This window comes from Stenella coeruleoalba, assembly GCF_951394435.1.
Source record: "Stenella coeruleoalba genome assembly, chromosome: 3".
Classification (NCBI taxonomy): Eukaryota; Metazoa; Chordata; class Mammalia; order Artiodactyla; family Delphinidae; genus Stenella; species Stenella coeruleoalba.
Genome location: NC_137148.1, coordinates 154,243,445 through 154,269,904, shown reverse-complemented (window position 1 = coordinate 154,269,904; position 26,460 = coordinate 154,243,445). Strand labels below are relative to the sequence as shown.

Here is a 26,460-nt window from a genome sequence, read left to right as displayed (position 1 = left end):
CCTTCTAAAGACCTCTGTGAGGCCCTCCAGGACAGGGGGGAGGTGGATGAGCAGGTGAGCTTGTATTGAATTTAGGGCATCTGCAAGTTTTCTACAGAGCTGCCAAGCAACTGGATGCCTGTCTCTGTCCCAAGTCTTCAAATCAGTATTTAGGGTGCTGGGAAGTCTGAGCAGGGTGAGGGTAAAGGTAAAGACACACATACTAGATCCAAATCCCAGGTCTGTTAAGTTGCAGTCTGGCTCATTGGAGAAATTGTTTATTTAGATGCTTCAGTGACCAAGAGATAGAGCATAAGCACCCCCCCCACACACATACACAATACATAAAGGCATTTACAGGCGAAGGGACAGGAAGTGTGGGGAGGAGATCACGAGAGCAGCTGCAGGCTTCTTTGACCCAGTGAAGAGGGACCTCAGATGGTAACTCTCCCTGGAATTCCTGTTTGAAAGCTACAAGGTAAAGTCCACTCCCAGTGAAGTGCCAGGCCATAAAACACAGCAGTGTTAGAGAAATCTAGGTGTGGGGTCAGGGAAAAGTCTGTTTCCTCACTGCAGAAACTTACACCAGCTTTTTCTTCCCTTAGGGGCCCATCCTGCTCCTCGGTCCCCAGAATCTCCTGGGGGATGATGGGGGAGGACTAGCACCACAGCAACCTGGGCAGATGGTCTGCTGCACAAGGGGAAGGAGAGGGCTAGCAGGGCTGAAGGGCAGCAATTAACCTCTGAGCTGGCTGGCACAAGGCAGTTTCCTTTTAAGGGTACAAAACCATCAAGGAAATTTGCATGTGGGGACCTTCCCACGTGACCCTGTGTCAGAGCACCTCTGATGGAGGAGGGGAAAGGCCTCTATTGGAGGTTTCCAGTACCCATCCCACTGGGTACTGAGGCCTCCTTCGGCTCTAGCTTGTCCTCACTTGCTGCAGATTCTTAGCACCATTCAGGAACTGTGGAGAATGGGGGGTAAGAGGAATAGCAATGCTCTGCCAGGACTGTGTCATTGCTCTAGGAGGAGACTTCACAGTCGGCAGAAATCTGTACAACTGGCCAGCATCTGATCACAGGCTCAGGAAAGCTTGCACTCTTTTGGGGGAGAGGGAGTGTCATATTAACTCCAAGTTTCCATGTGGCAGCCACTTCCATCTGCCCTTTCCTGCCTAGGCCAAGGTCTGGCGTGAAAGCTCCAGGTTTCACTGGAGATACCTAGAGCCCAGGGAGAGCTCAGTTCTTCAGCTGCAGGGACTGGTCCAAAACTGACCTGCAAAGGAAAGATAGGCGTGGGGCCTCATGACATATAGCCCAGAGGAGCTGGGGAAGGGGAAAGGCCGTCCTCCAAACTACCATCCTGGGATACCCCAAGTCCTGTCAAGATCTCTGCTTCCCTCATCCTGACCTACAGGGCCCATTCCAAAAAGGGGAGGAGCAGGGGTGGATTTGCCTGGACCAATCAGACGCTCTCTGTGGTCCACTCCTGCCTCAGGCCTGTGTATTCTCCAGGTGTAAGAAAGGAGGAAGAAGGAGCCAAGGGCTGACCATAGTCACAGAAAGTTGGCTCATGGCTGGTTCAACCTGGAGTGCTGGACAGAAACACCTCTAGTTTTCCAAGGTGGCTGAGTCTTTATGAATGGGTTGCCTTTGCATGGGAATCTGGCCCAGAGGTGATGCCATTGTTTTTGGTGACCTGTAATTTGAGAAGGAACAAAGGCACAGGGTTAGTTTGTAGTGGTTGTGATGGTATTCCAGGTAGCTTATTCCAACGGTAGTACAGCTCTTCCAGGGCATGGAGTAATAAGCAGGGCAGCTCTCCTTTACTGAGGGCCACTGCATGCTAGGCACAAGGCCGGGTGTCTTGCTTCCAGTATCCTATTTCATTCTCATGCTAATTCTGCAAGGGGGGGACCAGCACCCCCATTTTACATATGAGGAAACTAAAGTTCAGAAAGTATAAGTGACCTGCTCACAGTAAGCTTTTTTTGTGTGGTAGATTCAGGACTGCAGCGTATGTGTTTCCTCTATACCAAATCATTTATTCTGCCTACAGGGCCCTACGTGACCTGGACGGTACAGAATGACCATTCTCCCCAACACATGGAATGAAATGTAAAGTGGCTCTTCTATCACTATCCCACTAGCACCACCTGATATTGTCTTATATGCTTATGGATTTGTTTAGGATCTGCTTCTACCACCAGAGGGGGATCCGAAGGATCAGGGAACAGCATTGGTCTTGGTTCCTACTGTAGCCCCAGTGCTCAAAACAGGGCTTGGCACATAATAGATACACAATAAATCTTTGTTGAATGAGTGAAAGCTTATCTCTAACAGCTCCCCTTATCAGGACTAGAACTTCACATATATTATCTCTAACCCTTATATCATCCCATAAGGTGAGGATAATGAGCTCCATTTGGAAATGGCAGAGCAAAATGAATAGACTTTGAAGTCAGAGGTTTGAATCCTGGGTCTGACTCCAAGTAACTATGAGATTGTGGGCAAAGTTACTTAATCTACCTGACATTCAGTTTCCTTGGGTTGTAAAGTGTGTGTGTGGGGTCCTAATTTGGAGCTGCTGGTGCAAATTAATGAGTTTGAATTAGGTATCCAACAAATTGTACTATAATCTTACAGAAAAGGAATTGGAGACTCAAAGAGGTTTACTGACTCACCCAAGGTCACACAGCTGGGAAGTATAGGAAGAAAACAGTAAACAACACTAGCATTTTCAAGTCTGGGTAGTCCCAGGGTAGGGCTCTGACTGGTTCCATGTTATCTGACAAAATTGCCACCAGCCAAGCTGCAAGGGAGGTATGCTGAAACAGGAGTGAGATGCAGGCCAGGTTTCTATGGCTTGTCTCAAGTCCATATCTAAGAGGAACCTCAAGAGTCCTCTCAGTTAAAGACATATCTATCAATAAAGCCGCAGTGTAGGAGAGGAGACTTCAGGCAGAGCAGAGAGGACCAGGGATGTTTTGACCCCAACACTCTGTACTTCTACCACTTTTATTCATTTGGCTCTGTAAGCAATGCAGAACCAATCACCAAAGTCAAAGCAATCATTTTAGCAGACTTGCCTGACTGAAACTGTTTCCTCATCTGTAAAACGGGGATAATTCCTATCTCAGAAGGTTATGTTGTGGCACACTGCCCACACTGCACAGTTCCCTTCTGAGAGGCAGGGACAGAACCATGTGGGCCCTCCCCGGCAGGACCTCACCTGTTTATATCATATGGCGCCACAACCCCCTTGTCAGCATGATGCCCTGGAGCAGCATGCTGTGAGCCAGACAAGCCTCAGTGTGAATTATGGCTCTGCCTCATAATACCACTCTGAACGGTGGTTGCCATATCTGTAAAATCAGAGTAATAACCCCTTCTTCCCAGGATTGTTGTGAGGATTACCTGAGAGAATTTGCTTGGCATGTGGCCTGCAACAGACCAGGAGCTCAAACAAAGAATGTTAGTCATTTTCAAGATTATCATGAACAGATGACTCTGCTAATCTCGTCCCTTCAAAGAACTTATCACAATTTGTAATTATTGGTTGTTTACATGCTTACTGTTTGTCTCCTCCCATCAGAATGTTGGGTTACAAGAGTAGGGACTGGGTCTGTCTTGGCTACCACTCAGAGGGTGTTCAATATTTGATGAAAGAACCTGGTCATATTTGGTAATAACCAGTAGAGGGAGCTCTTGCCACATAATTGATGGCAGTGAAGACTAAGGTCTTCAGGCCAGTGGTGTGTGGGCGTGGGGGAGCTTCCCTAGTCAGACTGCTGACAGCCAAAAAATCTAGGAGACCACCAAGGGAATTGTTTATGTTTCTCTACTAAAACCTTCAGCCCAACAGGTCTAAAGGCTGGGGAGAAGCTGATGGGAGAAGAACTTTCTGTTAATGGATTGAGCTTCTGTTGACTGGCAGAAAAGACTGCCAGGATTCCCTTTTAGCCAAGGAGTACCTTGGCTTTGTTCTGCTTCCAAAGCCCTGAGCTCCTGCTGCAGGCTCTTGAATTTCAAAGTATGATTACTCACTGGTTCTTGTGTTTGAAGCCGCTGACATGAGCTTGGTACTGTTCTATGGAGTTCAGCACTATCTTACATGTCTTGCAGGCGTAGCCCTTCCCGGCTGAAACACACATAAAAGTCAAGATGCTTAGTTATCCAATAAGAAGGGACCTGGGGACTGCTGCTTTCCACAGCATGTGCAAATGCCCTTCTGAAGATGGATGGGTGGGGTGAGGTTAGGTGATTGGCCCTGATAAGAATCCCAGTGGCCTCAATGCTCAGGGGGCACATGTATGCCTGGGGCTGGGAACCTCCTCGTTCCCCTCTGTGCCCTCAGTCCCAGCACTGAGCCTGGTCCAGAGTAGCTGTCTGTTGAGTAAATAAAAGATTGCTAGAACAAAGAGGTGACATTTGGTGTAACTGTCTTTTCCACCTTGACTGTGCTAAGTAGCCTCATTAAGGATGCCTTTAGCTAAGAGATCTCTGGGAAGGTGCCACTCTCTTTGGGCTTGCAGTAACAGTAATTTATGAGGCCTGTTAGCAAAATCAATCTCTCTCTCTCTCTACCGTGGGGCTCACAGACACCCTGTCTCACTACCAGGGCTGCTCCAGTGACAAAGTGGCCTTTCTTCACATGGTCTAGCAGAGAGAGCATGGGCCAGGAACCAAGATATGGGGCTGGACTCCTGGCTCTGCATTCATGTGACCTTGGCTAAATCCCTTCCCCTTTCTGATCCTCAGCTTTACTCAACAATAAACCAACTATACCACAACCATCATACTTACAATAAAAAGCAGCTATTGTTTACCAAGTGCCTGATATAGGCCATGCACTTCATATAATTTTGATTGGTGCTCATAATGATTCTGTGAAAACCATTATCATTATTCTCTTAGAGATGAGGAAAATAAGGCATGGTTACATGTCCAAGAACACAGAGTTAGTAAATGGCAAGCAGGCTTGGCTGACTGCCAAGGCTGTACTTATTCAGCATGCCAGGTGCTAGCTGCGCAAGACAGGCAACTGTACACATGACTTCAAGAGTCCTCTGACACCTTTTTTTTTAAAAAAAAAATGTATTTATTTTTGGCTGCATTGGGTGTTTGTTGTTGCACGTGGGCTTTCTCTAGTTGCGGCGAACAGGGTCTACTCTTTGCTGCTCTTGTTGCGGAGCGTGGGCTCTAGGCGTGCAGGCTTCCATAGTTGTGGCTCACGGGCTCTAGAGCGCAGGCTCAGTAGTTGTGGCGCATGGGTTTAGTTGCTCTGCGGCATGTAGGATCCTCCCCGGCCAGGGCTTGAACCCATGTCCCCTGCATTAGCAGGCAGATTCCTAACCACTGCGCCACCAGGGAAGCTCCCCTCTGACACCTTTTGAATCATCTGCCATCCTAAAGTCTCACAGCTCTGGAGTGAGATCATCTAGGTTCAAATCCCAGCTCTATCATTTCTTACTTGTAGGACCACAGGCCAGTTACTTAGTCTCTCTGGGATTTGCTTTCCTCATTTGTAAAAGTGGGGCTTCTCTGAGACTTAGGTTCCTTACCTATAAAATGAGGTTAATACTAGTATCAACCTCATAAGGTTATTGTAATGATTCAAATAAAAGCAACTGGGACCTAGTAAGTATCCAATAAATGTGAACTTTTGGCTTATCATCACTCTTATGAGTTCCATGAGTGATGCTGGCAAAGAAGTGGAGAGTATCTTTTAACCAGCCTTCCATGGCAATTGCAGCTACTGAGAACACCAACGATCTCCTCTAATCCAATAAACTAGCAGACATTCCCAGCTACATCTGTTTCTCTTGTATCTTCAGGTATTTCCTGGAAGACACATCCCTTTAAAGCATTTAAGGGGAAAATTACTGCAATCAGAATTCAGGTCTTTTTTTAGACACTGAAGGCCAGAATTAATGGTTCAATACTAACAGGGAAAAGATGCATAATGGACTAGCAGGATCACCCTCCCCACAAAGTCCAGAGTTGAACCTGAAGCTGGTGTGGGGGTGACAACCACCCATTCTTATCAGTTAAGGGTCACTGATGCCCAGATTACAACAGCCCACTCTTATCATCTATTAAGCACCAAGCACCATGCCAAAATTCTGGATACTTATGCCCTTGGATTTTTACAATAGTGCTGCAAGATAGGTGATCAGCTCCATTTTTCAGAGCAGGAAACAGGCTCAGGGAGGTTAAGTGGTTGACCTGGGGTCAGAGCTGGGATTTGCCCTCTGGTCTGTGAAGCTCCCGTTTTTCCTTCTGCACCACAGGTCTCTGGACTCTCCTATGTGAGGTACATCTCAGCACACAGTTTACTGATCTGTAAGCTAGATTCAAATCATCATTTGGGGCAAGTGAATAATTCATTGGTGCTTCTAAAAAACCAGCTTTGTCCAGTACCCACACTAATCCATTTTCATTTTACATGTTTGATACTCTGGTTTACCCCTGTGATTTTATGAAGTATAAGTCACTAGAGTTGATTTTTAAACATCTGGTTTATTTGGAAAAGCACCTGTATCTCCTCCCCTTTACTGCCAAGGCTTTTGAAAGCCCTGTCTACAACTGCTTCTCCATTTCCTTGTCTCTCAATTACTTTGCAACCTATCCTCCCACACACACACACACACACACACACACACACACACACACACACACGCACACACGCACACACGCAGTCTTTCTGAGGCCAATGGAGGCTTCCCTGTATCTGAATTTAATGGACAAAATGAATGCTTATGTGGCCTCTTCATATTTGACCTCTCAACAGCACCTGACAGAACTGGTGACTCCTTCCTTCTTCAAAGTCTCCCCGTCCTTGGCTTTCAGCATGCCGCACTCTTGATTTTTCTTCTCTGGTGGCTCCTTCTCAGTTTCTTTTGCTGTCTCATGTTTGACCTCCACCATTTAATACTGGCAGTTCCAGAGGGCTCAATCTTGGTTTTCTTTCTTTCTCTCTTTAAATTTCTTTTTGTTATTTTAAATTGTGGTAGAATACAAATAACAGAAAATTTACCATCTAATCCATTTTAAGTGTACAATCCAGTAATTGCAAAGGACAGTTCTGGGTTAGAGAAATTTGTGTTTTCATCATGTTAAGTATCTTCACATTGTCGTGTAACCAATCTCCAGAACTCTGTCATTTTGTAAAACTAAAAACCTACACCCATTAGACTCCCCATTTCTCCCTCCCCCTAATCCCTGGCAAACCACATTCTTTCTGTTTCTATGAGTGTGATTACTCTTGATATCTCATACAAATGAAATCATAGAGGATTTGTCTTTTTGTGACTGGCTTGTTTCACTGTGCAGAATGTCCTCAAGGTTCATCCAGGTTTGTAGCATGTGCCAGAATTTTCAGGGGGCTCAATCGTAGATCCTTTGCTCCTTTCTCTCTAAACTCTAAGGGATCTCATTCATTTCTCTGACTTCAATGACCACTTATTAGTTTAAAACATATGAAACTACCAATATTTAACAGTTTCTGACCTACCAAAATGGCAATATCTCTAACCCAGACCTCTCTTTTAGGCCTAGACCTATATATCCAATTGCCTCTTGAACATCTCTACTTTGATATCTCGTGGGCATCTTAAACTCAAGCTGCCAAAACCTGGTTATTCACCTAATGGCTTCAGACTAAACCTGGGCACCATCCTTGCCTGTTCCCTTTCCTTCATCTCCCACACTGGATGGCCAATTCTACTTCCTACATACCTCTTGAATCTATCTATTCCTGTCTACCTCTACCACTGCTATCTTAGTCCAGCCTCCCATATTCTCCAGTATGAATTATTGCAATAGTCTCACTGCTGGTCTCTCTCCACTACCCTTCCTCCCTAATTGCAAGCCATTCTCCACTTTGTAACTAGAATGATCTAATAATGCTGAAGCTGTGAGTAGCTTCCCAATGCTCTTAGGATAAAGGTCCAAATCTCTAACATGACCCACAATGCCATGACTAGATACGCTCATCTCGCCAGCAGCATGTTGCCCCACACTATCTCTCTTGTCCCTGGTCCCCCATCTTAAGTTATCTTCATAGCATCCTGTTTGTTTCCTTTTCTAAAGCTTGCCACACTTGTAGTTCATTGCTCAATGCCTGTTTTCTCTGCTAGACTCTAAGCTCCACAAGAATATGGACAATACCTGTCTTGTTTATGTAACCCAGAGGGGATGCTGAGAGCTCTGGCTGCTGGAAGGATTTGGCTACCTGAATGATATGCAGGTTTTAGTTTTGACATTCTTGAGTGAATGAGAGGAATGTGAGCTTGGAGTATAAAGCAAACTCCAAGTCTTGTTTAATCTGCTTGGTAGATGCTGCATCCACCCCTGGTGGGAGAGATCTGGACACTCTGGATCAGATACATCTCACATTTGACCCATACTCATCATGAGACACTTGCCAGGAGCCCCATGGAAACTGTTCTCTGGACCTAACACAGAACCCTGACTTGGGTTTCAATGCTGGCTGCCACAGCCTAGTGTGGGACCCAGAACAAATCATTTCATCTTTCTGATCCTAATGTCCTCATTTGTGAAATGGTGATAATCAAATGTGCACAACAGAGTTGTTGTGTGGATTAAGTCAGGTAATTAAGTGTGAGAGCATCTAGCCTAAGGCCTGGACTACAGCAGCCATTGGTAAGTGCAGGATGACTGACTGTCTGAAAGAACAAATGAACAAGGGTTGACTGAAGCCAGCAGGGAAAAGCCAAGCTGCTAACAACCTAAATCCTTTGCTAGGGCAGAACCCCTGTCAACAGAAGTCACTGCTTGCATACCCTAGGTCAACATCCCACCTCTGTAAGAAGGGGGTCAAAGAGAGCTCAGTGTCTCTGCTGACATCCAGGACTCGGAGAGCCTACAGCCAAGTACACTCAGAGCTGAAGGCAGGGAGAAGGAGTGTACGTTTTGGAACCAGACAGAGCTACAGACCCCTACTGATGCTGTCACTTATTAACATCAGGTCATATCAGCTGTATGACCTGAGCAAGTCACTCTGAGTCTCATCTTCTTTATTTGTAAAGTGGGAAAATCACAACTATTTTATAGGAATGCTGTGGGGATCAAATTATAATGTATATATAAATATCAAAGTAGGATGTGATACCCCTTCCCCCCACCTAGATTTTCATGAAAGAACTTAGTTGATCTGTAATGAAGTCAAATGATTTAAGCCAGAAAAAAGGATCCAGGATACAGTTCTAGGATTAAATATGGTAATTTAGCTTAGACAAATGGAGGAGGGTAAATACAAGAAGGAGGCTTTGGCTTGAGATAAAAGAAAAGAATGGATACAAGTTAAGATAAGCAGCCTGAAACACTGCAGTGCCTCAGTCCTGCCAGTGGAAAAGAGATAATGAGGGAATGACCAGGGCAGGACCGAGTAAAGCTGGGGCAGGAACTGGAACACTGGGTTGTGCTAGCTGGATGCTATGTCGTGAAGCAGGGCTCTGAGGAGCTTGGTTCTGAAGTTTCCAGATGCCTCAGCATATGGAATTGATCCTGTTAAAGGGAAAGGCACTACCTATATGTAGGACCAGTAAATAAATATTAGTCATTCCTTTCTGATTTTGAAGAGGTTTCTAAAAGAGGGTCTTTCAAAGGCTTTGGAAAGGTGATCCTTGGCACCCTGCTAAAGGAATCTCCCCCTTGCTGCATAGCCACCACTTTGCACCTTCTCATCAGTCAGTATTGCCCAAGGACGGCCTGTGTTGTATGGTGCTTTGGGGTTTGGGGGGTTGTTAGAGAGGCATGATCGTTCCCCTTGCCCATATGTGGTCTGGAACATCTATGGCATCTGGGTGTTCACCTCTCCAGGATTGTGGGAAGAGCACAGATGGCTCTGAGCAAGAGCTTCCTTGCACCTGGATGCCATGGTGCTCTCTGTCTGGTGCTGCATCTCCATGGCCTGGGGAAGAAGCCCTGGGGACCCACACCAATGCTTAAGTGGGCGCCACAAGACAGAGACTGTATCAGATTTGGTCACTACTATACCCCAATGAGGGAATGCAGCAGGTTTTCAATAAATATTTGCTGACTGAAAGAGAAAATAATAACCTCCCCCTCCCCACCCTTACTATAAGCTGTGAGTAGTTACTGTGATGGGAAGGGCTCCTAACTTTTTATGAATGCTCACTGCTGTGATGCTGACTTGTATCTGGAGGTCAGGGCAGTAGCTAATGTTCTGAGTCAGAGTGGTCTCCTTCACCACTCTATCCCAGGGACACAGGTGGGCCTTAGCTGCTGGGAGACGAGGGATTCTGAGGACGTTATAAAATCTGGCAGAGGCTGCTGAGGCCCTCACACAAGAAACGTGGATGACAGGGAGTTTAAATCAGAGGTTACAGATTGGTGGCCCTTGCCCCAAATCTGGCTTGCAGGCAGGTTTGACTCACATACGGTTTAAACTTTTAAAAATTTAGTTGCACATTTAAAAATCAGGAGAATTCTTATTCAAATCTGGCTTCTAGATTCTTTTGAAAAACTGAAAGATATGGTAACAACTGGCTGGAGCTGTCTAGGAGAGGCACATACCCTCAGCTGATCATATCCCCTACTGGCTCTTTCACATATTGAAATTTCCTGTCCAGCCTCTGCAGGCATTTGAGTTTGCAATGCCTGCTTCAGAAGACCTAAGGAGGAAAAGCATAGCCTTGGTGGTCCAGGGAACCCCAGCAGTCAAGCCCCGATCCAGCTCTGGGTGTGAGCTGAGCCCCTTACCTGATGAGTCAGTGACAGCAGGGTCGGCCAGCCGCCCGTAGTGTGCCATAAGTTTGAGCTTGGTCTCCTGTTTCCTGTGTTTCTTGCCCATATAATGTTGCTGAGCCATGACAGGGTCATTGAAAGTCGCGTGGCAGAGGCTGCAGAACTTGTCTGGGTCTATCATCTCTCTATTCTGGTGCAAGGCTAAGGTGGAGGCCACAAGGAAAGGGTTTGTAAGGCGTTTCGACAGAGCTGCGGTGAGAGAGTTCAAACAGAAACAATGAAAAAACCCAGAAGGTGCCAGGCTTTCGTGTATGCTGAATGCAAAGAAAGGCTGGGTCACTAGTTAATCACACCTGCAGGTGTGGCACTGCCTGTGTGAATCACACAGTGAAAATCTTCTCTAATTGAGAAGATATGGGGAGCCCAAAGACCGCCTACTTTGTTCGGCAGCTTTAACTACTTCAGGCACATGAATCCTGATTTTCTTATATTCAGAGAGGGATCTGCACTTCTACTATCAAGTTGACAAATTACAACAGATTAGATATGTACATGCTTGCAATCTTCTCATCCCTCAGAATTCCCCAGAACTTCACAGCAAATAGGACAAGAAGTTTGGGTGTTTTACTCCCATCCTCAAAGTATCCCAGTTATAGATTTGGAAGTCAATGCACAGATGTAGAAAATGAGGGCCTGAGGGCCTGGAGGGTCATTTAGAAAAGGCACTATACTAGGGGGGCCTTTTAGGCTACACTGCCTTCTAGGCTGAGTGGGGGAGCGGAGGATAACATTGACATTTAGTTATGAGATTTGTATATATATTTTCTCTTTTGGTCCTCAAAACTATGCCATGAGGTAGGTGTCATTTTGCCACAATACAGAGAAAAACCGAGGCTCAGATGGGTGAAATGACTTACCCAAGATCACCCAGCTAATGAGTGAATACAGGCCTGTGTGACCCTAAAGACCATGCCCTCTCCTCTATGCCAGGCTGCCAGAGCGTGGCAGGGAGATCTGAAGGCTACAGTCCATGCGTTCACCTTCAGAAAACATCCCTGACTGTGGTCCATGAATTCAGTTAATCAGAGCCTGGTATGGGCATATATGTAAGCCTCCCGTGGGCCAACAAATGTCCTGATGCTGACTGCAGGCTGCACTGCTGCTTTATAAAGTGGATGTCATGACTCACTAATGAGTCCACGTGGCTGGAATGGTGTCAATCTAGTAACCACTGCTTTAAAAATGTGGTCTAGAACCCCCACCAATGGTGGAGGAGAGGTGAGGCTCAGCAGCACTCACAGACAGATGTTCTTTCATCTCTGTACCACTTCAATGGGGGAAGTTTTGAGGATTTTCAACAAGCCAGAAGTAACTTGCTGGCTTTTCCCACAATGGTTTTCCAGTATAGGAAATCTCAATTTCCCTGGCTACTTGATTTTCCTTAGCCATTGTTTCAGCAAGTCACTGGAAAAGTAAGGTACATGTTGTAGAATATTCAGTAATATTAGAAAATATTCAGTATGTGGTGTTGAGTTAAAAAAAAAAAAAGCAGGTTATACAGCAAACTGGTTCTTATGTCCTCGGTTCTGTAAAACAACAAAAACCATACTGGTGATGTGTGGAAAAAAGACCAAAAGCATTGAGCAGAAGTGTGCTTTTCAGTCTTTTCCAACTTTTCTACAATGAATGTAGATTCTTGATATCAGAAAAGAAATAATCATGACCACTGAAACATAAGGGTCTTTCTTTAAAAGATACTGAAGAGAAGCATCAGAGGTGAATGGTTAAGTAAAGTTGGAGGAACCACTTAATAGACATCCAGTAAAAATGAGAGCTACAGGAGTCTTCTCTCAGGAAACAACTTGAAATATGGAAAGAGAATTCTACAGGAATGTTTGCTGTAGTGTTATTTACAAACATTAATAAAGGAGAGGGGGAAAACGTAAATGTTCACCATTAGAGGACTGGTTAAATAAATGTGCTGTGATGGGATATTGTCATTAAAAATGTTTATGAAAAAGTTTTTAATAACATGGGGAAATACAAATGTTATATTAAGTGAAAAGAGCATAAAAGAAAATTATACATATGATACGATCATGTCATTATTAAAAGATATAACGTGCAATCTATATGTGTATACTGGTATTTTGAAATGTTACCAACATATTAACAGTGTTTCTCTCTTGATGGCAGGATTTGGGTGGTATTTTACTTTCCTCTTTGTACCTTTTGCATTGTTTGAACTAGAAATAACAATAATGAGTATGCGTTGTTTTTATAAAAACAATAAGGTTAAAGTATTTTACGTTTATATACATAATCTAGACATACATAAAACACATATACGCACAGATATACACACATACACATAACAAAAGATTATAGGAGAAACAGTACTCCAAAATGTTAACAGTGGTTATCTTTGAATGGTAAAATTATGAGTATTTTTCTTTCCATTTATCTATATTTTCCATATTTTCTACAACATGCTTGTATTACTTTTACATTAGAAAAATGTTTAATTTCAGAAAAATAGTTGTAAACTCATGTAATAACATGGAAATGTGCTTAAACTACAAAATCAAAAGTTAAAGCAGGATACAAATGGTACATGCACTATGATTATAACTATATAAAAACATACCTGTTATGTGGCAAGGGCCAAAAGTAAATACAAAACATAAACCCTTGAATATGGAATCTTCGGACCGGGCATATTCCAGGGAATTTTCCCATTTATAGAAAGTTAAGCTCATATAAACCTAAAGATAAGTGACCATATAAAGTTCTGTTCTTAAGCTAATTTCCCTTGGTCTAATGTTTAATCTTTTTGGTACCATAAATGGTACCAACACTGACTTTAAACAAAAGCAATTAGTACTAGTATAACTTAATGATGAACAAACCATAAGCAAAGCCAGTGACACGCTCCAGGTGGTGGATGCCTGATCAACTACTGCATTTTATGTGGGGATTCCATTCACTGGCTATCTTGATGATGGTGATAATACTAACAATAGGAACTGTCGGGAATTCCCTGGCAGTCCAGTGATTAGGACTTGGCACTTTCACTACCAGGGCCTGGGTTCAATCCTTGGTCGGGGAACTAAGATCCTGCAGGCCACTTGGCCAAAAAAAAAGAGAACTGTCCTTTACTGAGCATTTATTACATCCTAGGTTCCTTGTATACCTTATTTCATCCTCAAAACCTATGAAGTAGTATTATCAACATTTTATAGGTGAGAAAACTCAGGCACAAAGAAGTTCAGTCATACAGATGGTAAATAGCAGTGGCAGGATTTAAACTTGGGCATCCATGACTTTATCTCTTGTTTCATAGCAGGAATACTAGATTGGGGTGTAATAAGAGAGTATAATTATGAGTGATTTTTTTACCCTCTCTTCAAAGTCTTCCAAAACATCACTGTCTTGTTTTTATAATACAGCAATTCAAAAAAGGACAAGTATTATAGATAGTATAGTCTACTTCTTGGTCCAAAATAAAGACAGAAGCAAAAATTACCAAGAAAAAAATAAAATAAAGATCAAACAACTTTCAGTTTTGACTAATTGCAGTTAGCAGAGGTTTAAAATCCCAGAAAGTCATTAGTTAATGAGATGAAAGTGAAGGCTGAGCCCCAGTGGTGACAAGATAAAGGGGGCTATTTTAGAAGTCACTGCACTGGGAATGAATTCATGGCAGTTGCAAATACAGTTTGCTGGGCAGTAGTGGCAGCACTGAAGTATTCAGCTTCGAAAGGCAAGTCCCTGTCTTGAGGAGAACAGGCAGCTTTGAGGATTAAAGTGAGCAGGGCATAACCTGAGCACACGAAAAAGACACGGATTTAGCTTTTAACTTGGAATGCATGGCAACAGGGCAGGTGGATGCTAGGAGGGAAAAATCTAAGTGAGAGAGGTAGGAGATGGAATGCTCTCCTGGTGTGCATAGCCTGGAGGACTCTGGCACTCCTGACTTATAATTATTTTTAAGGACAAAAGCTCAGGGCTAAGAAGCTTCTATAGAGAAAAACTGATGTAACCAAAGAAAGGGAGGTTAGGTGAGTACAACTCCGAGGATGCATTTCACTGAAGCTGGGTCTACTTTGATATTTTTAAGGGCTCTCAAAAGCAGTTCAACCTCTTCAAGTCTGTGGCCCCAGTGAGCATTTCTGGGAGCACCTGGCATTGGTGCCTTGAGGACGGGAGGGGTCCCGATACATAGCACCACTCAGGAAAACCAGTACCTTCCACCTTAGTGGATTGCTGCTTCAGCTTTAAGTTCTTTGCGTGGGTCTTCCCCAGGTAGTGCGACTGGGCCACGACAGGGGAGGAAAAGGTCATGTTACAGATGGGGCAGCACTGGTTCTTGTCTTTGCTTCTGCTGCTCTTCTGGTTAGGAGAAAGAACACAGGTCTGATCACGCCACTGCCCGGCCAGAAAATCTTCACTGGTTCCCCACTGCCCATAGGAGAATGAGCATTCAAGGCCCCCTTCACACACTAACCCCAACCTACCTTTCTGGATTCTTTTCCAGCTACTTCATCCCATGCTCTACTCACCATTCCCCATTTTGTTCTCTGCTACTTCCTTGTTTTACTTGGGCCATTCCTGCTGCCTAGAATGATCTTCCTTTCTTTACTGCCTGGCATATGTCTGCTTAGCCTTCAAGGCCCAGATTAAATATTACCTCTTCTGAGAGACTTTTACTCAAGAAAATTACTCAGTAAACAATTATCAAGCCACTTTGTGTGATTATTCCAGGAAGGAAGAACTAATCTTGTTCTTCCTCTGTACTCCTGGAGTGCATTAAATAGACCTCTATCATATCACTCGCTTGTCACCCTAAACTGACAGTGTCACAGCTTAGGAGACTTTTCTGTGAACTAAAGTGCAACATTTGGGCAAAGACTGTTGGATTCATCTTTGTTTCCTATCCTTAGCACTCTGCTGGAGTCTGGCACACAGCAGATGTTCAGGGTTTGATGAACAAGCAGATCATTGGGTTTTATTTCATGATTATGATTAGGCTAGAAAACAATGTACTTCAAGTCTATATTAAGAGTTCCCAGCCTCTCTCTTATGTCTGATTTCTGAATACAGTATTCATTCTAATATAGCATTTTTCAACCTTGGTACTATTGTCATTTTGGGTTGGATAACTCTTTGTTGGACGGGGAGGGGCCCACGATCTCATTAGAACTACTGGGCCACTCCGAGAGTAGAAGGATCAGAGATATAAAGAGGTGAAGTGACTTGCCCAGGGTCACAGAGTTGATCTTGTCTTTCTGGATTCTAAATCACAAGAAGGGCAACCAGGGGATGAGCCAGTGAATTTGGAGAAGGGATAAGCAAGGCCCTTGCAAACCTGTGGTCCCTATGACAGGGAGGCACAGTTTGTAGTGTAAGCTCTCACTCACTGAGCATCCACTAGGAATTGGAATTTTACCTCACAATACCCTTAAGAGGTAGGAACTATTATCTCCATTTTATGGGTGAAGTACAGAGAGGTTAAGTGACTTGTCCAAAGTCACCCAACCATTAAGTTGTAGAGCTAGTATTGGGCCCTAGTCTGCTGACTTTTCATCCCATGACATTTGCACAGCCTGCTATGGAACAAAAATAATGGTATACCTGAGGCACTGGGGTTGTTTCAGCATAATTCTCACAGTATTTCTAAGGCAAAAAGCAAACATGCTGGAAAAGTGTTTATTCCACTTGTTTATTCCAAATATTCAAGTATTGAACTCAGCTCTTTCCCCCAGATCTCAAGAAAGCAAGCAACCTGGCTTTCTTCCACTTTCTCTTCTTGAGTAGGGAATGGACAGCTGTCCTACTCTAACAAACCACTGACAATGGCTCCATTTACTGAGCCCCTACTATGTGCCAGGCTCTGTGTTGGGTGCTTTAATAAACCTTCCTTCATTTTAGTTTGGAAAAATCCTGAAAGGTAGTTGACATTAGCATCCTCATTATTATAGAGGAAGAAATCAAGGCTCAGAGAAGTAATAAGACTTGCCCAAATCACAGAACAGGGCCAGGATTTGTAGCCAAGTCAGTCTGACTCAAAGCCCATGTTCTTTCCACCACACCAACCTGCCTGCTGGCTTCATCAGAAAGTGAGCAGTCTCAACATGGCAGCTGTATTACCTGATCTGAGTCTAGCTTCTTCGTGTCCCCCTTTAATGTCTCCATTCCATGGATTGCTAGGTATCTCTTCACTTTGTTGGCATGTTTTTTGCTCTGCAAGAACCCAGGAAAAAGATCAAAGATAGCTAAATGCCATTTCATATCTAAGGCACTCAAAAACACTAGATTTTCATCTGATTCATCCTCACAGACACTTTTGAGGAGGAGAGGGTGGGGGAAGAAACCTAGTTTATTGAGTTCCTACTCTGTATAAAGTACTTAAATGCTGTCAAATCTAATCATCACAATAATTTATGAGAAAATTATCATCATCTCAATCTTATAGATGAGGAAACTGAGGCTGAAGATAGTGAGGTTTCTTGCCCAGGATGAGTAGCGGAGATGTGATTCAAACACAGGTCTATTTAAAGCCAAAGCATGTACTTTCTACTGTACCAAGCTGCATGGGAACATGTAAGTATAATGATCCTGATTTGGATGGAAGAAATGAGACTCAGAAAAATTAAGTCAATCTTCAAGTCACAGCCAACATGCATGGAGGCAACACCTGGGTGGCTAAAAAGGAATTCACTGCACAAGCCAGGGAGAAGTGGGGGTTTGACACTGGGTCTGGAAAAATAAAGCAGTACTAAAGGTACAAGGGCATACCTGGTAGTGTGCCAGCTTCTGGGACTCAGAAATTAGCAAGGCGCAGCAAACCTTACACTGGGTGCTGGTGAAGAGACACTGGTTCTTCTGGATCATGTGTTCCACTACAGAGAGGAAAATAAAAAATCTTTGAGTTAAAAACCTGCCTCAACAGCACTGTCTTTGAACCCTGCCTCAAACACATGAACTGAGTAATGGAATGCCATACTATTAAATCGGCAAACCTCAGCCACCCCTGCCCTACTGCTTTCATGACTCACGCTATATTCTCGTGCCACCTCACCTGTAACTTACTTTATACTTTTATGTACGCCAACTTTCTTTCTTTCTTTCTAAATGATTATTATTATTTATTTAGTTATTTTTGGCTGTGCCACATGGCATGTGGGATCTTAGTTCCCCGACCAGGGATGGAACCCAAGCCCCCTGCAGTGGAAGCGTGGAATCTTAGCCACTGGACTGCCAGGGAAGTCCCTATGCCAACTTTCTTTACTAAGTAAATTCTTTTAAAAAGGAATCTTTAAATTATAAACTTAAGTAAATACCAATAAAAATAAATACAATAAAAATGAAACAATTCTAGCCAGATACTGGTGTGAGAGGCTTGCAGTTCTCTCTAAAAAGAACATTAAGAAAGTGGCAAATGCAGTCTCTGCTGCTGTCACTGCCCCAGTCTCTTCCCCCGGCCTCTTGTTGCCACTGAATTGCCAAGATGTCACTTTTTAACAAGCTGACTCTGGACAAGCTGGACGTGAAGGGGTAGCGGGTCATCATGAGAGTGGACTTCAATGTTCCTAGGAAGAACAACAAGATAACAAACAACCAGAGGATCAAGGCTGCCGTTCCAAGCATCAAATTCTGCTTGGACACTGGAGCCAAGTCAGTTGTTCTTATGAGCCATCTGGGCTGGACTGATGGTGTCCCCATGCCTGACAAGTACTCCCTGCAGCCAGTTGCTGTAGAACTCAAATCTCTGCTGGGCAAGGATGTTTTGTTCTTGAAGGACTAGAAAGCTTGTGCTGACCTAGCTGCTGGGTCTGTCATCTTGCTGGAGAACCTTCGCTTTCATGTGGAGGAAGACGGGAAGGGAGAAGATGCTTCTGGGAACAAGGTTAAAGCTGAGCCAGCCAAAATGGAATTCCGCTAGGTAATTTTAGATATTTCAAAATCAGATCAAGAACAGTGAGAAGGGACTTCCCTGGTGGCGCAGTGGTTAAGAATCCGCCTGCCAGTGCACGGGACACAGGTTCGAGCCCTGGTCTAGGAAGATCCCACATGCCACGGAGCAACTAAGCCCATGCACCCCAACTACTGAGCCCACGAGCCACAACTACTGAAGCCTGCACGCTTAGAGCCTGTGTTGCGCAACAAGAGGAGTCACCGCAATGAGAAGCCCGTGCACTGCAATGAAGAGTAGCCACCACTCGTCGCAACCAGAGAAAGCCTGCTCACAGCAACAAAGACCCAATGCAGCCAAAAAAAAAATTACCTAATGTGTCACACAAGTTCCACACCATAGGAATCTATAGTATTAACCTGTGCTTAATTGTTGGGCCTGGAAAACAAAGCTTTACTTTTTGAGGAGGGAGTAAAATCTCACACAAGGCATGAGTTCTATCATGACATCGACAATCTGAGGCAGGGGTAGAATCTGGCAAATTCATGTGTTTTATCTTCTACTCTGGACCAAAAAGTGGGCAAGATTCTCTGGAGGGAGGTTCTTGGGGGGGAACTGTTGTTTTTTTTTTTTTGCGGTACGCGGGCCTCTCACTGCTGTGGCCTCTCCGGTTGCGGAGCACAGGCTCCGGACGCGCAAGCTCAGCGGCCATGGCTCACGGGCCCAGCCGCTCCACGGCATGCGGGATCTTCCCGGACGGGGGCACGAACCCGCGTCCCCTGCAACGGCAGGCAGACTCTCAACCACTGCGCCACCAGGAAAGCCCGGGGGGGAACTTTTAAGGTGCCTCTCCCTACTCCACAAGATATAAAGCTTATTTATTTATGCCAGCCCTTTTGGGAAGAAGGGCTGTTGTCTGGCTATATTTCTGACCCTGAGGGTCTTTTGTTTATTTCCCTATTTTTCTCCTACAGTGTTTGGTAAATTTTTGTGAAAGACTGTGGCTGCCTCAGCCGTGCTCAGAGAAATCAACAGACGTGGGTCTGTGAACACATCTGGGCCAGAGCTTTTTTTTTTTTTTTTTTTTTGTGGTATGCGGGCCTCTCACTGTCGTGGCCTCTCCCGTTGCAGAGCACAGGCTCCGGACGCGCAGGCTCAGCGGCCATGGCTCACGGGCCCAGCCGCTCCGTGGCATGTGGGATCTTCCCGGACCGGGGCACGAACCCGTGTCCCCTGCATCGGCAGGCGGACTCTCAACCACTGCGCCACCAGGGAAGCCCGGGCCAGAGCTTTTTAAATGGAGGGTGAGAGGCTCCTCAGAATGCAAAGCCCATAAAGGGAAAATGCTACCCAGGAGTCAGGATCCAGCCATTCTCTCCTCGCATGGAGATGATGGATTTTGTTTTATTAAAGGAGACGGGGTTTCCTTTCAAGGATATTCAGAATCTGACTCCCAAAGACTAAACAGGGAAAGGACCATGTCACTTATGACTTTGTATACCCAGTATCTAATAAAATGCCTGACCCAGAATGGCCATCACTAAAAAGTCTACAAATAACAAATGCTGGAGACGGTATGGAGAAAAGGGAACTCTCCTATGCTGTTGGTGGGAATGTACATTGGTGCAGCCACTGTGGAAAACAGTATGGAGGTTCCTCAAAAAACTAAAAATAGGGCTTCCCTGGTGGCGCAGTGGTTGAGAGTCCGCCTGCCGATGCAGGGGACACGGGTTCGTGTCCCGGTTCGGGAAGATCCCACATGCTGTGGAGTGGCTGGGCCCGTGAGCCATGGCCACTAAGCCTGCGCGTCCAGAGCCTGTGCTCCGCAACGGGAAAGGCCACAACAGTGAGAGGCCCATGTACCGCAAAAAAAAAAAAAACAAAAAAACCCAAAAAAAACCTAAAAATAGAGTTGCGATATGATCCAGCAATCCCACTCCTGGGCATATATCCAGCCAAAACTATAATTCAAAAAGATACATGCACCCCTATGTTCATAGCAGCACTATTCACAATAGCCATGACATGGAAACAACCTAAATGTTCATTGATAGATGAATGGATAAAGAAGATGTGGTACATATATACAATGGAATACTACTCAGCCATAAAAAAGAATGAAATAATGTAATTTGCAGCAACACGGATGGACCTAGAGATTATCATACTAAGTGAAGTCAGAAAGAGAAAGACAAACACCATATATCACTTACATGTGGAATCTAACACATGACACAAATGAACTTATCTACAAAACAGAAACAGACTCACAGACATAGAGAACAGACTCATCATTGCCAAGGGGGAGGTGGGAGAGGGATGGATTGGGAGTTTGGGATTAGTAGATGCAAACTGTCATATATAGAATGGATTAAACAACAAGGTCCTACTGTATAGCACAGGGAAGTATATTTAATATACTGTGATAAACCATAATGGAAAAGAATATGAAAAAGAATATACATGTATATGTATGTATATATATGAAACTGAATCACTTTGCTATACAGCAGAAATTAACACATTGTAAATCAACTATACTTCAATAAAATAAATTAAAAATAAAATCCCTAACCCACAGGAGGGGCTTGGTGAATACCTGCTGAATAAATGAAATACACATCTTTGGCCTCAGAGAATACATTCACACAGTTCACAATTATGTATTCAGAATGCCTTCTACGTGCCAGCAATGGGTTTAGTGCTGGGGCCATGTCAACAAATAAGAGAGAGTACAAAGTAAATAAATAAGCAAGATAGTGACAGAGAGTGAGAAATATTATGAAAACAAGCAGACAAAGTAAGTGGTTGAGAATGTTGGGGCAGTATAGTCAGTGAAGACCATGCTAGGGAGGCGTTAGCCACAAGAAGGTCTGGGGGAAACTGTTCCAGCCTGAGACAGTGTCAAGTCTCTGAGGCAGGGATGAGTTTGGCATATGCAAGGAATGAAGAGAAGGACAGTGTGGATAGAGTATGGTGAATGAGAGAATAGTGGTAGGAAATAAAGTTGGAGAGAGTTTGAGGCCTACCAGATCATGTGGAATGAGTATAAGGCCTCATAAACCATGGTATGAACTACAGATTTTATTCTTAGTGCAATGAGAGGTGACAAGATATGGCTTATGTTTTGAAAAGATTAGTCTATTCGTTGTGTCAGCAGATTGTATGGGAATAGGAATGGAAACAGGAAGAACAGGGAAGAGGCTGTTGCAGTCTTCTAGGCAATAGATGAAAGAAATGTGGACTAGGCAGGTTGTCAGTGGAGATGAGAAAAGTGGATGGATTTGGAATTATGTTCTGGAAGTAGATCTGACATCCAATTTCTTTGATTGGATGTAGGGGGTGAAGTAGGAGAGCATTCAAGGATAACTCCTAGGTTTTGAATTTGAGAAACTAACAGATGAGAACTGGAGGAAGACAGCCTTGGAGGAGAAATTAAAGACGTTTCCTTTGGCTATATTAAACATGAGTGGTCTATCACATACATGGGTAGAGATATCAAGTAGTCAGCTAGAGATTCAGGCCTAGAGCTTGAGGGAAAGGTCAGAGCTGGGGATACAAATTGAGACTCCTGGGACTGAGTCTTGGACCCTCCAAATTTAGAAGTCAGGCAGAGGAAGTGAAGTTGAATATAAAATGAGTATGAGGCGGGACTTTGGCTATAGCAGAGTGAGGAGATCCTCTTCACCCAAGGCAACTAAAACACTGAACAAAATTGACAAAAACAATCCCTTCAGTACCCTGGAAATTGACCAAAGGCACTTAACAATCTGGGAAGCACTTATGCTTGTACATCTGCTGAACTTTGGGTGAGAAGAGCGGGAATCTGGGACTGCTCTCATCCCCTCCCACACTCAGTCAGTGCAGAGGTTCTACCAGGAAGAGGTAGGATGTGAGAACCAATAGCTTCCCTGTGGAAGAGGAAATCACTTGATTTGGAGTGGTGGGCAATGCCCCTATCTAGTGATAATATCGGTGGAAGTGATGGTCTCAGAGGTAGGTGAGGAGGAAAGGCCAAAGGCTCTACTATAGCCTTTGCTGTGTCATGTTTGTGGTTGAGACTGTGTGGCAGTGGGGACCTAAGAGGGCCCAAGTTAGTCACATACTCCTGGCCAACTCTGAGGTTGTACACATGCACAGAAGAGATGCAAAAGGCCCTGACAGAAAGTAAAAGCCAGGGCTGACTTTAAAATGGCCTGAACTTTGAATGTAATTTCCTACCTACCTACAGATCCAACCGAGGCCTTTACTGGCTCCAGGTGTTTACTGAATCACTGGTTGACTACTAAGCAACATATAGACACATGGAAGACAGAAATTATAAAAACGAACCAAATTGGGAATATTTGCTCTTAAAGTCTTCAGCTATCATGTAAGCGATTTTCTTCCAGGCTGTGAGGAAGCCTTAACTATTCCATGCATGAAATCACATGGAGAGACCCTGAGACTATGTGAAAAAAGAGATGCCCGGCCAGCCTCCAGAAGTTCCATCCCACTGCTGTTTCAGCTCTAGCCACTACCTGACTGCAACTGCATAAGAGACCTTGAGTCAGAACTGTCCAGCCAACCCTTTCTTGAATTCCTGACTCACAAAATCTGTGAGAGATTCATGAGGTTGAAGGAAGCTAAGGTCCACAGAGGGAAAAAGAACTTATATGAATTATCAGAATTCTGAGAAGGTGGCCTGAATGTGAATCCCTGTTTCCCAAATATCCACATACAACTCTAATCCAATTACCAGAGGGGATAGGTTTGATACAGGAAATTAGATGCTTAGAAAATCATTGGAAAGGCTGAAGGTACTATGTTGAGCCTTCCAGAAATGTCTCTAGGAACAATGCATAACTGTTCCAACAGGTGAGCTATAATCTCTGAGGTCTCCACTGCAGCCTTGCTGGAAGTAAGAAGCTTCCATTGTCATTGAACATGCCTCTTAACATATGAAGCTGGAGAATGGATGCTGGAACACTGATGTAAGAAGATCTCATAGTTCCACGACCTTTCTTGACAGTAACAATAGCTGTAGAAATATGATCTTCACTGCATTTCTGCCTTCCAAATCTTACGAGAAGGCATCTGATTGGCAGGATTTATTTTGTATCCATATTGTAGACAATCAGAAGAGGTATGGGGCAGAGGCTGAGAGATCTAGAATGCGACATAGAGGGCTGATTTTCATAGGGTCATGAAGTAGGGACAGTAAGTCTAGCCATATCAACAACTAAATTAAATGTCAATAGTTTAAACAGCCCACTCAAAAGGCAGAGATTGGGCTTCCCTGGTGGCGCAGTGGTTGAGAGTCCACCTGCCGATGCAGGGGACATGGGTTCGTGCCCCAGTCCGGGAAGATCCCACATGCCGCGGAGTGGCTAGGCCTGTGAGCCACGGCTGCTTAGCCTGCGCATCCGGAGCCTGTGCTCCGCAATGGGAGAGGCCACAACAGTGAGAGGCCCACATACCGCAAAAAAAAAAAAAAAAAAAAAAAAGGCAGAGATTATTAGAGAATAAAAAAAACAAGATTTATACAATGGAATTCTATTTAGCAATAAAAAGGAATGACGTATTAATACACACTACAATTTGGCTAAACCTCAAAAACATGCTGAGTGAGAGAAGCCAAATGGAAAAGACTATATATTATAGGATTCCATTTACTGAAAGGTCCAGAAAAGGCAAATTTATAGACAGAAAACAGATTAGTGGTTGCCGAGAGCAGGAGGTAAGAGTGGGGATTTAATGTAAAGGAGCACAAATTGGAGTGATGGAAATATTCTAAACTGGACTAGGGCTATACAACTCTATACTTTTACTACAATTAATTGAATTTTACAGTTACAATGGGTGAATTTTATGGTATGTAAATTATAACTCAATGAGAAAACAAAAATTATAACTAAGAGAAAATAAAAAACCAAGGTAAGTAGGACTCGGTGTTTTAGGTATCTACCTAGACCTCAAATAAATTATTGGACAAAGTGAGGAGAGCAGGGAAGTGAACTGGGTTCTAAATGACTGTGGGCATTCATACACACATAAACAGTTCACTTCCCAGAGCAAGCTGCTGTGTTCTCTGCTTCAATGTCCAAGGCATGCCTTCTGTATCCCCTGAGGACAAAGGGCGCTTCCTCTTTGTGTACCCTCAACTCTTAGACTTCCCACTTCACTGAACCCACTACATTATACTGCAACTGTCTTGGTGTCTGCTTCCTGGATTAGACTACAAGCCCCTCCAGGGCAAGGCCAGTATTATTCTCAACTCTGTAGCTCTGATGCCCAGCCAATCCTGGGAACAGAGCAGGCATCAGTGAATGTTGGTCAAATTAATGAAAGGAAAATTGCAGGCGGTGGAGGGTGGAGGAGAGGCAACTTTGTGCCAAACAAGTTTGAAAGTATGGGGGTGAGGGGGATAGGAGCCTCTTATTAATTTAGGAGTCAGACTAGACTAGTTTTTAAATTGGAGAAATATACACCAGGGTATAGGTATGTATACCACCCCAAATTTAAACATATCTTCCTTGGATGTGGTCAAAAATTCCATTTTATCCCAGGACAATCAGTTCACAAGCAACATATTAACTTTCCAAGATTAGTCTGCTCAGCAAGCAAACAAACCTTTAGAGAAATCTGATTTCCCTGCAGATTACCTGACAGGATCAGCACAAAAGCCCAGTTTGTGTACTTCTGGGTTAGAGTTAAGCAGCTAGCTCTGCTAAGGACTGTGAAGGGGGTCACAAAACGGGGTCAGAGCAGCTCTTTCCATCCTCCTCTTTCTATCTCCATCTTACCCGGGGCTAGGTCAAGTGCAGAACAAGCTGGGAAGCTTCAGCCCAGAAGTGCCCCCCTAGAGAGACTTGTATATCCTGTTCTCCACAACCTTGGGTCAAGCGTGGGATACAAAAAGCTGGAGCCATAGTATACCCGTCCAGGCTCCCGGGCTCCTGGCTCCCATATTAGAAAAGGGATTCAAGTGGTGGAAACAGGTGACACCAAGAAACAGGGGTAAGCCAGGGCTCAGTCTCCAAGTTCAGGAGGCACACTGAGGTATGGAGAAGGCCTTCGAGAGCCCTCGGAAGTGTGGGGCATGAGAGAAGGGAGGCAAGAGACACTAGGGGTGGGGGAACCTGGAGACTGGGATGGTGAAGGGGTTACGAGGCTGGCGGGGAAGGTTCTGAGGGTCTCCGAAACGGCGTGCACGGCACGCCCGGAGGATTCCAGTCATCAAGTTTAGGAAGAAGTAAGCTCTCGCGGGTGAGGAAGGCGGGGTAAAGAACCACGCGGCCACAGCGTGAGAAGGCCCTTGACCATTTGCGCGCGCTTCTTGTGGCGTACAGCCTGGATTTTCAGGGGAGCTGGCACAACGCGCCCGGGTCCTGGTGAGGTGCACGAGTCAGGGAGTCCCGGGGCGCATCACGCCAGGGGGCGGGCCGGGCGCCAGAGGGTGTGACCGTAGACCCGGGGGCTGGTCCGCGTCCCCGCCCCGCGCTTCCGCCACTCTCCGCGAAAGGAGCAGGCGGGCGAGTGTCTTCCTGCCTCTGAAGTCCCCGGACTCACCTTCCTCCCTCCCCACTGGTTGGGCCCCGGACACTGCTTCCCAGAGGCGGCGCGCCCTCTCGCGGTCGAAGCGCAGCCCGTCGGGTTCCCGGCCCTCCCGCTCCTCCGAGTTGTTGTACGGCCGGGCCGCGCCGCTGTCCGCAGCCTCCGCGGTGCCCAACGCGGAATACTCCATCTTCCCCACAAACCCTAACCGGCTATAGCCGCTCATGAACCTTGGTCTCGCGAGATGTGGGTGGGAGGATGGCTTTGCCCGGCCAACAAATCTCGCGAGGTTTGAG

At 44.8% G+C, this 26,460-nt stretch overlaps 1 protein-coding gene across 2 annotated transcripts; it reads right to left on the bottom strand.

Moving 5' to 3' along the window:
* Positions 1 to 342: 342 nt before the first annotated feature.
* ZNF346 (zinc finger protein 346) lies at positions 343 to 26,371 on the bottom strand. 2 transcript variants are annotated; one of them, XM_079916866.1, is made up of 7 exons: positions 26,180 to 26,371; positions 17,512 to 17,615; positions 16,864 to 16,956; positions 14,961 to 15,105; positions 10,729 to 10,914; positions 4,027 to 4,120; positions 343 to 1,678 (listed from the first exon to the last, which is right to left on the bottom strand). In XM_079916866.1, the coding sequence occupies exons 1-7, from the start codon at positions 26,352 to 26,354 to the stop codon at positions 1,591 to 1,593; spliced, it is 885 nt and encodes a 294-aa protein (XP_079772992.1). In that variant the 5' UTR covers positions 26,355 to 26,371; the 3' UTR covers positions 343 to 1,590. The 2 variants fall into 2 exon arrangements, with proteins under 2 accessions (XP_079772992.1, XP_079772993.1); XM_079916867.1 differs by lacking the exon at positions 16,864 to 16,956.
* Positions 26,372 to 26,460: the final 89 nt, after the last annotated feature.

Excerpts from the sequence above, each read along its gene's own strand:
- ZNF346 (XM_079916866.1), bottom strand. The coding sequence starts at position 26,354 with ATGGAGTATTCCGCGTTGGGCACCGCGGAGGCTGCGGACAGCGGCGCG. Across the intron at positions 17,616-26,179 it reads ACCAGTGGGGAGGGAGGAAG|TGGAACACATGATCCAGAAG; the intron begins GTGAGTCCGGGG and ends TCCTCTCTGTAG. Across the intron at positions 4,121-10,728 it reads TGCTGTCACTGACTCATCAG|CCGGGAAGGGCTACGCCTGC; the intron begins GTAAGGGGCTCA and ends TGTGTGTTTCAG.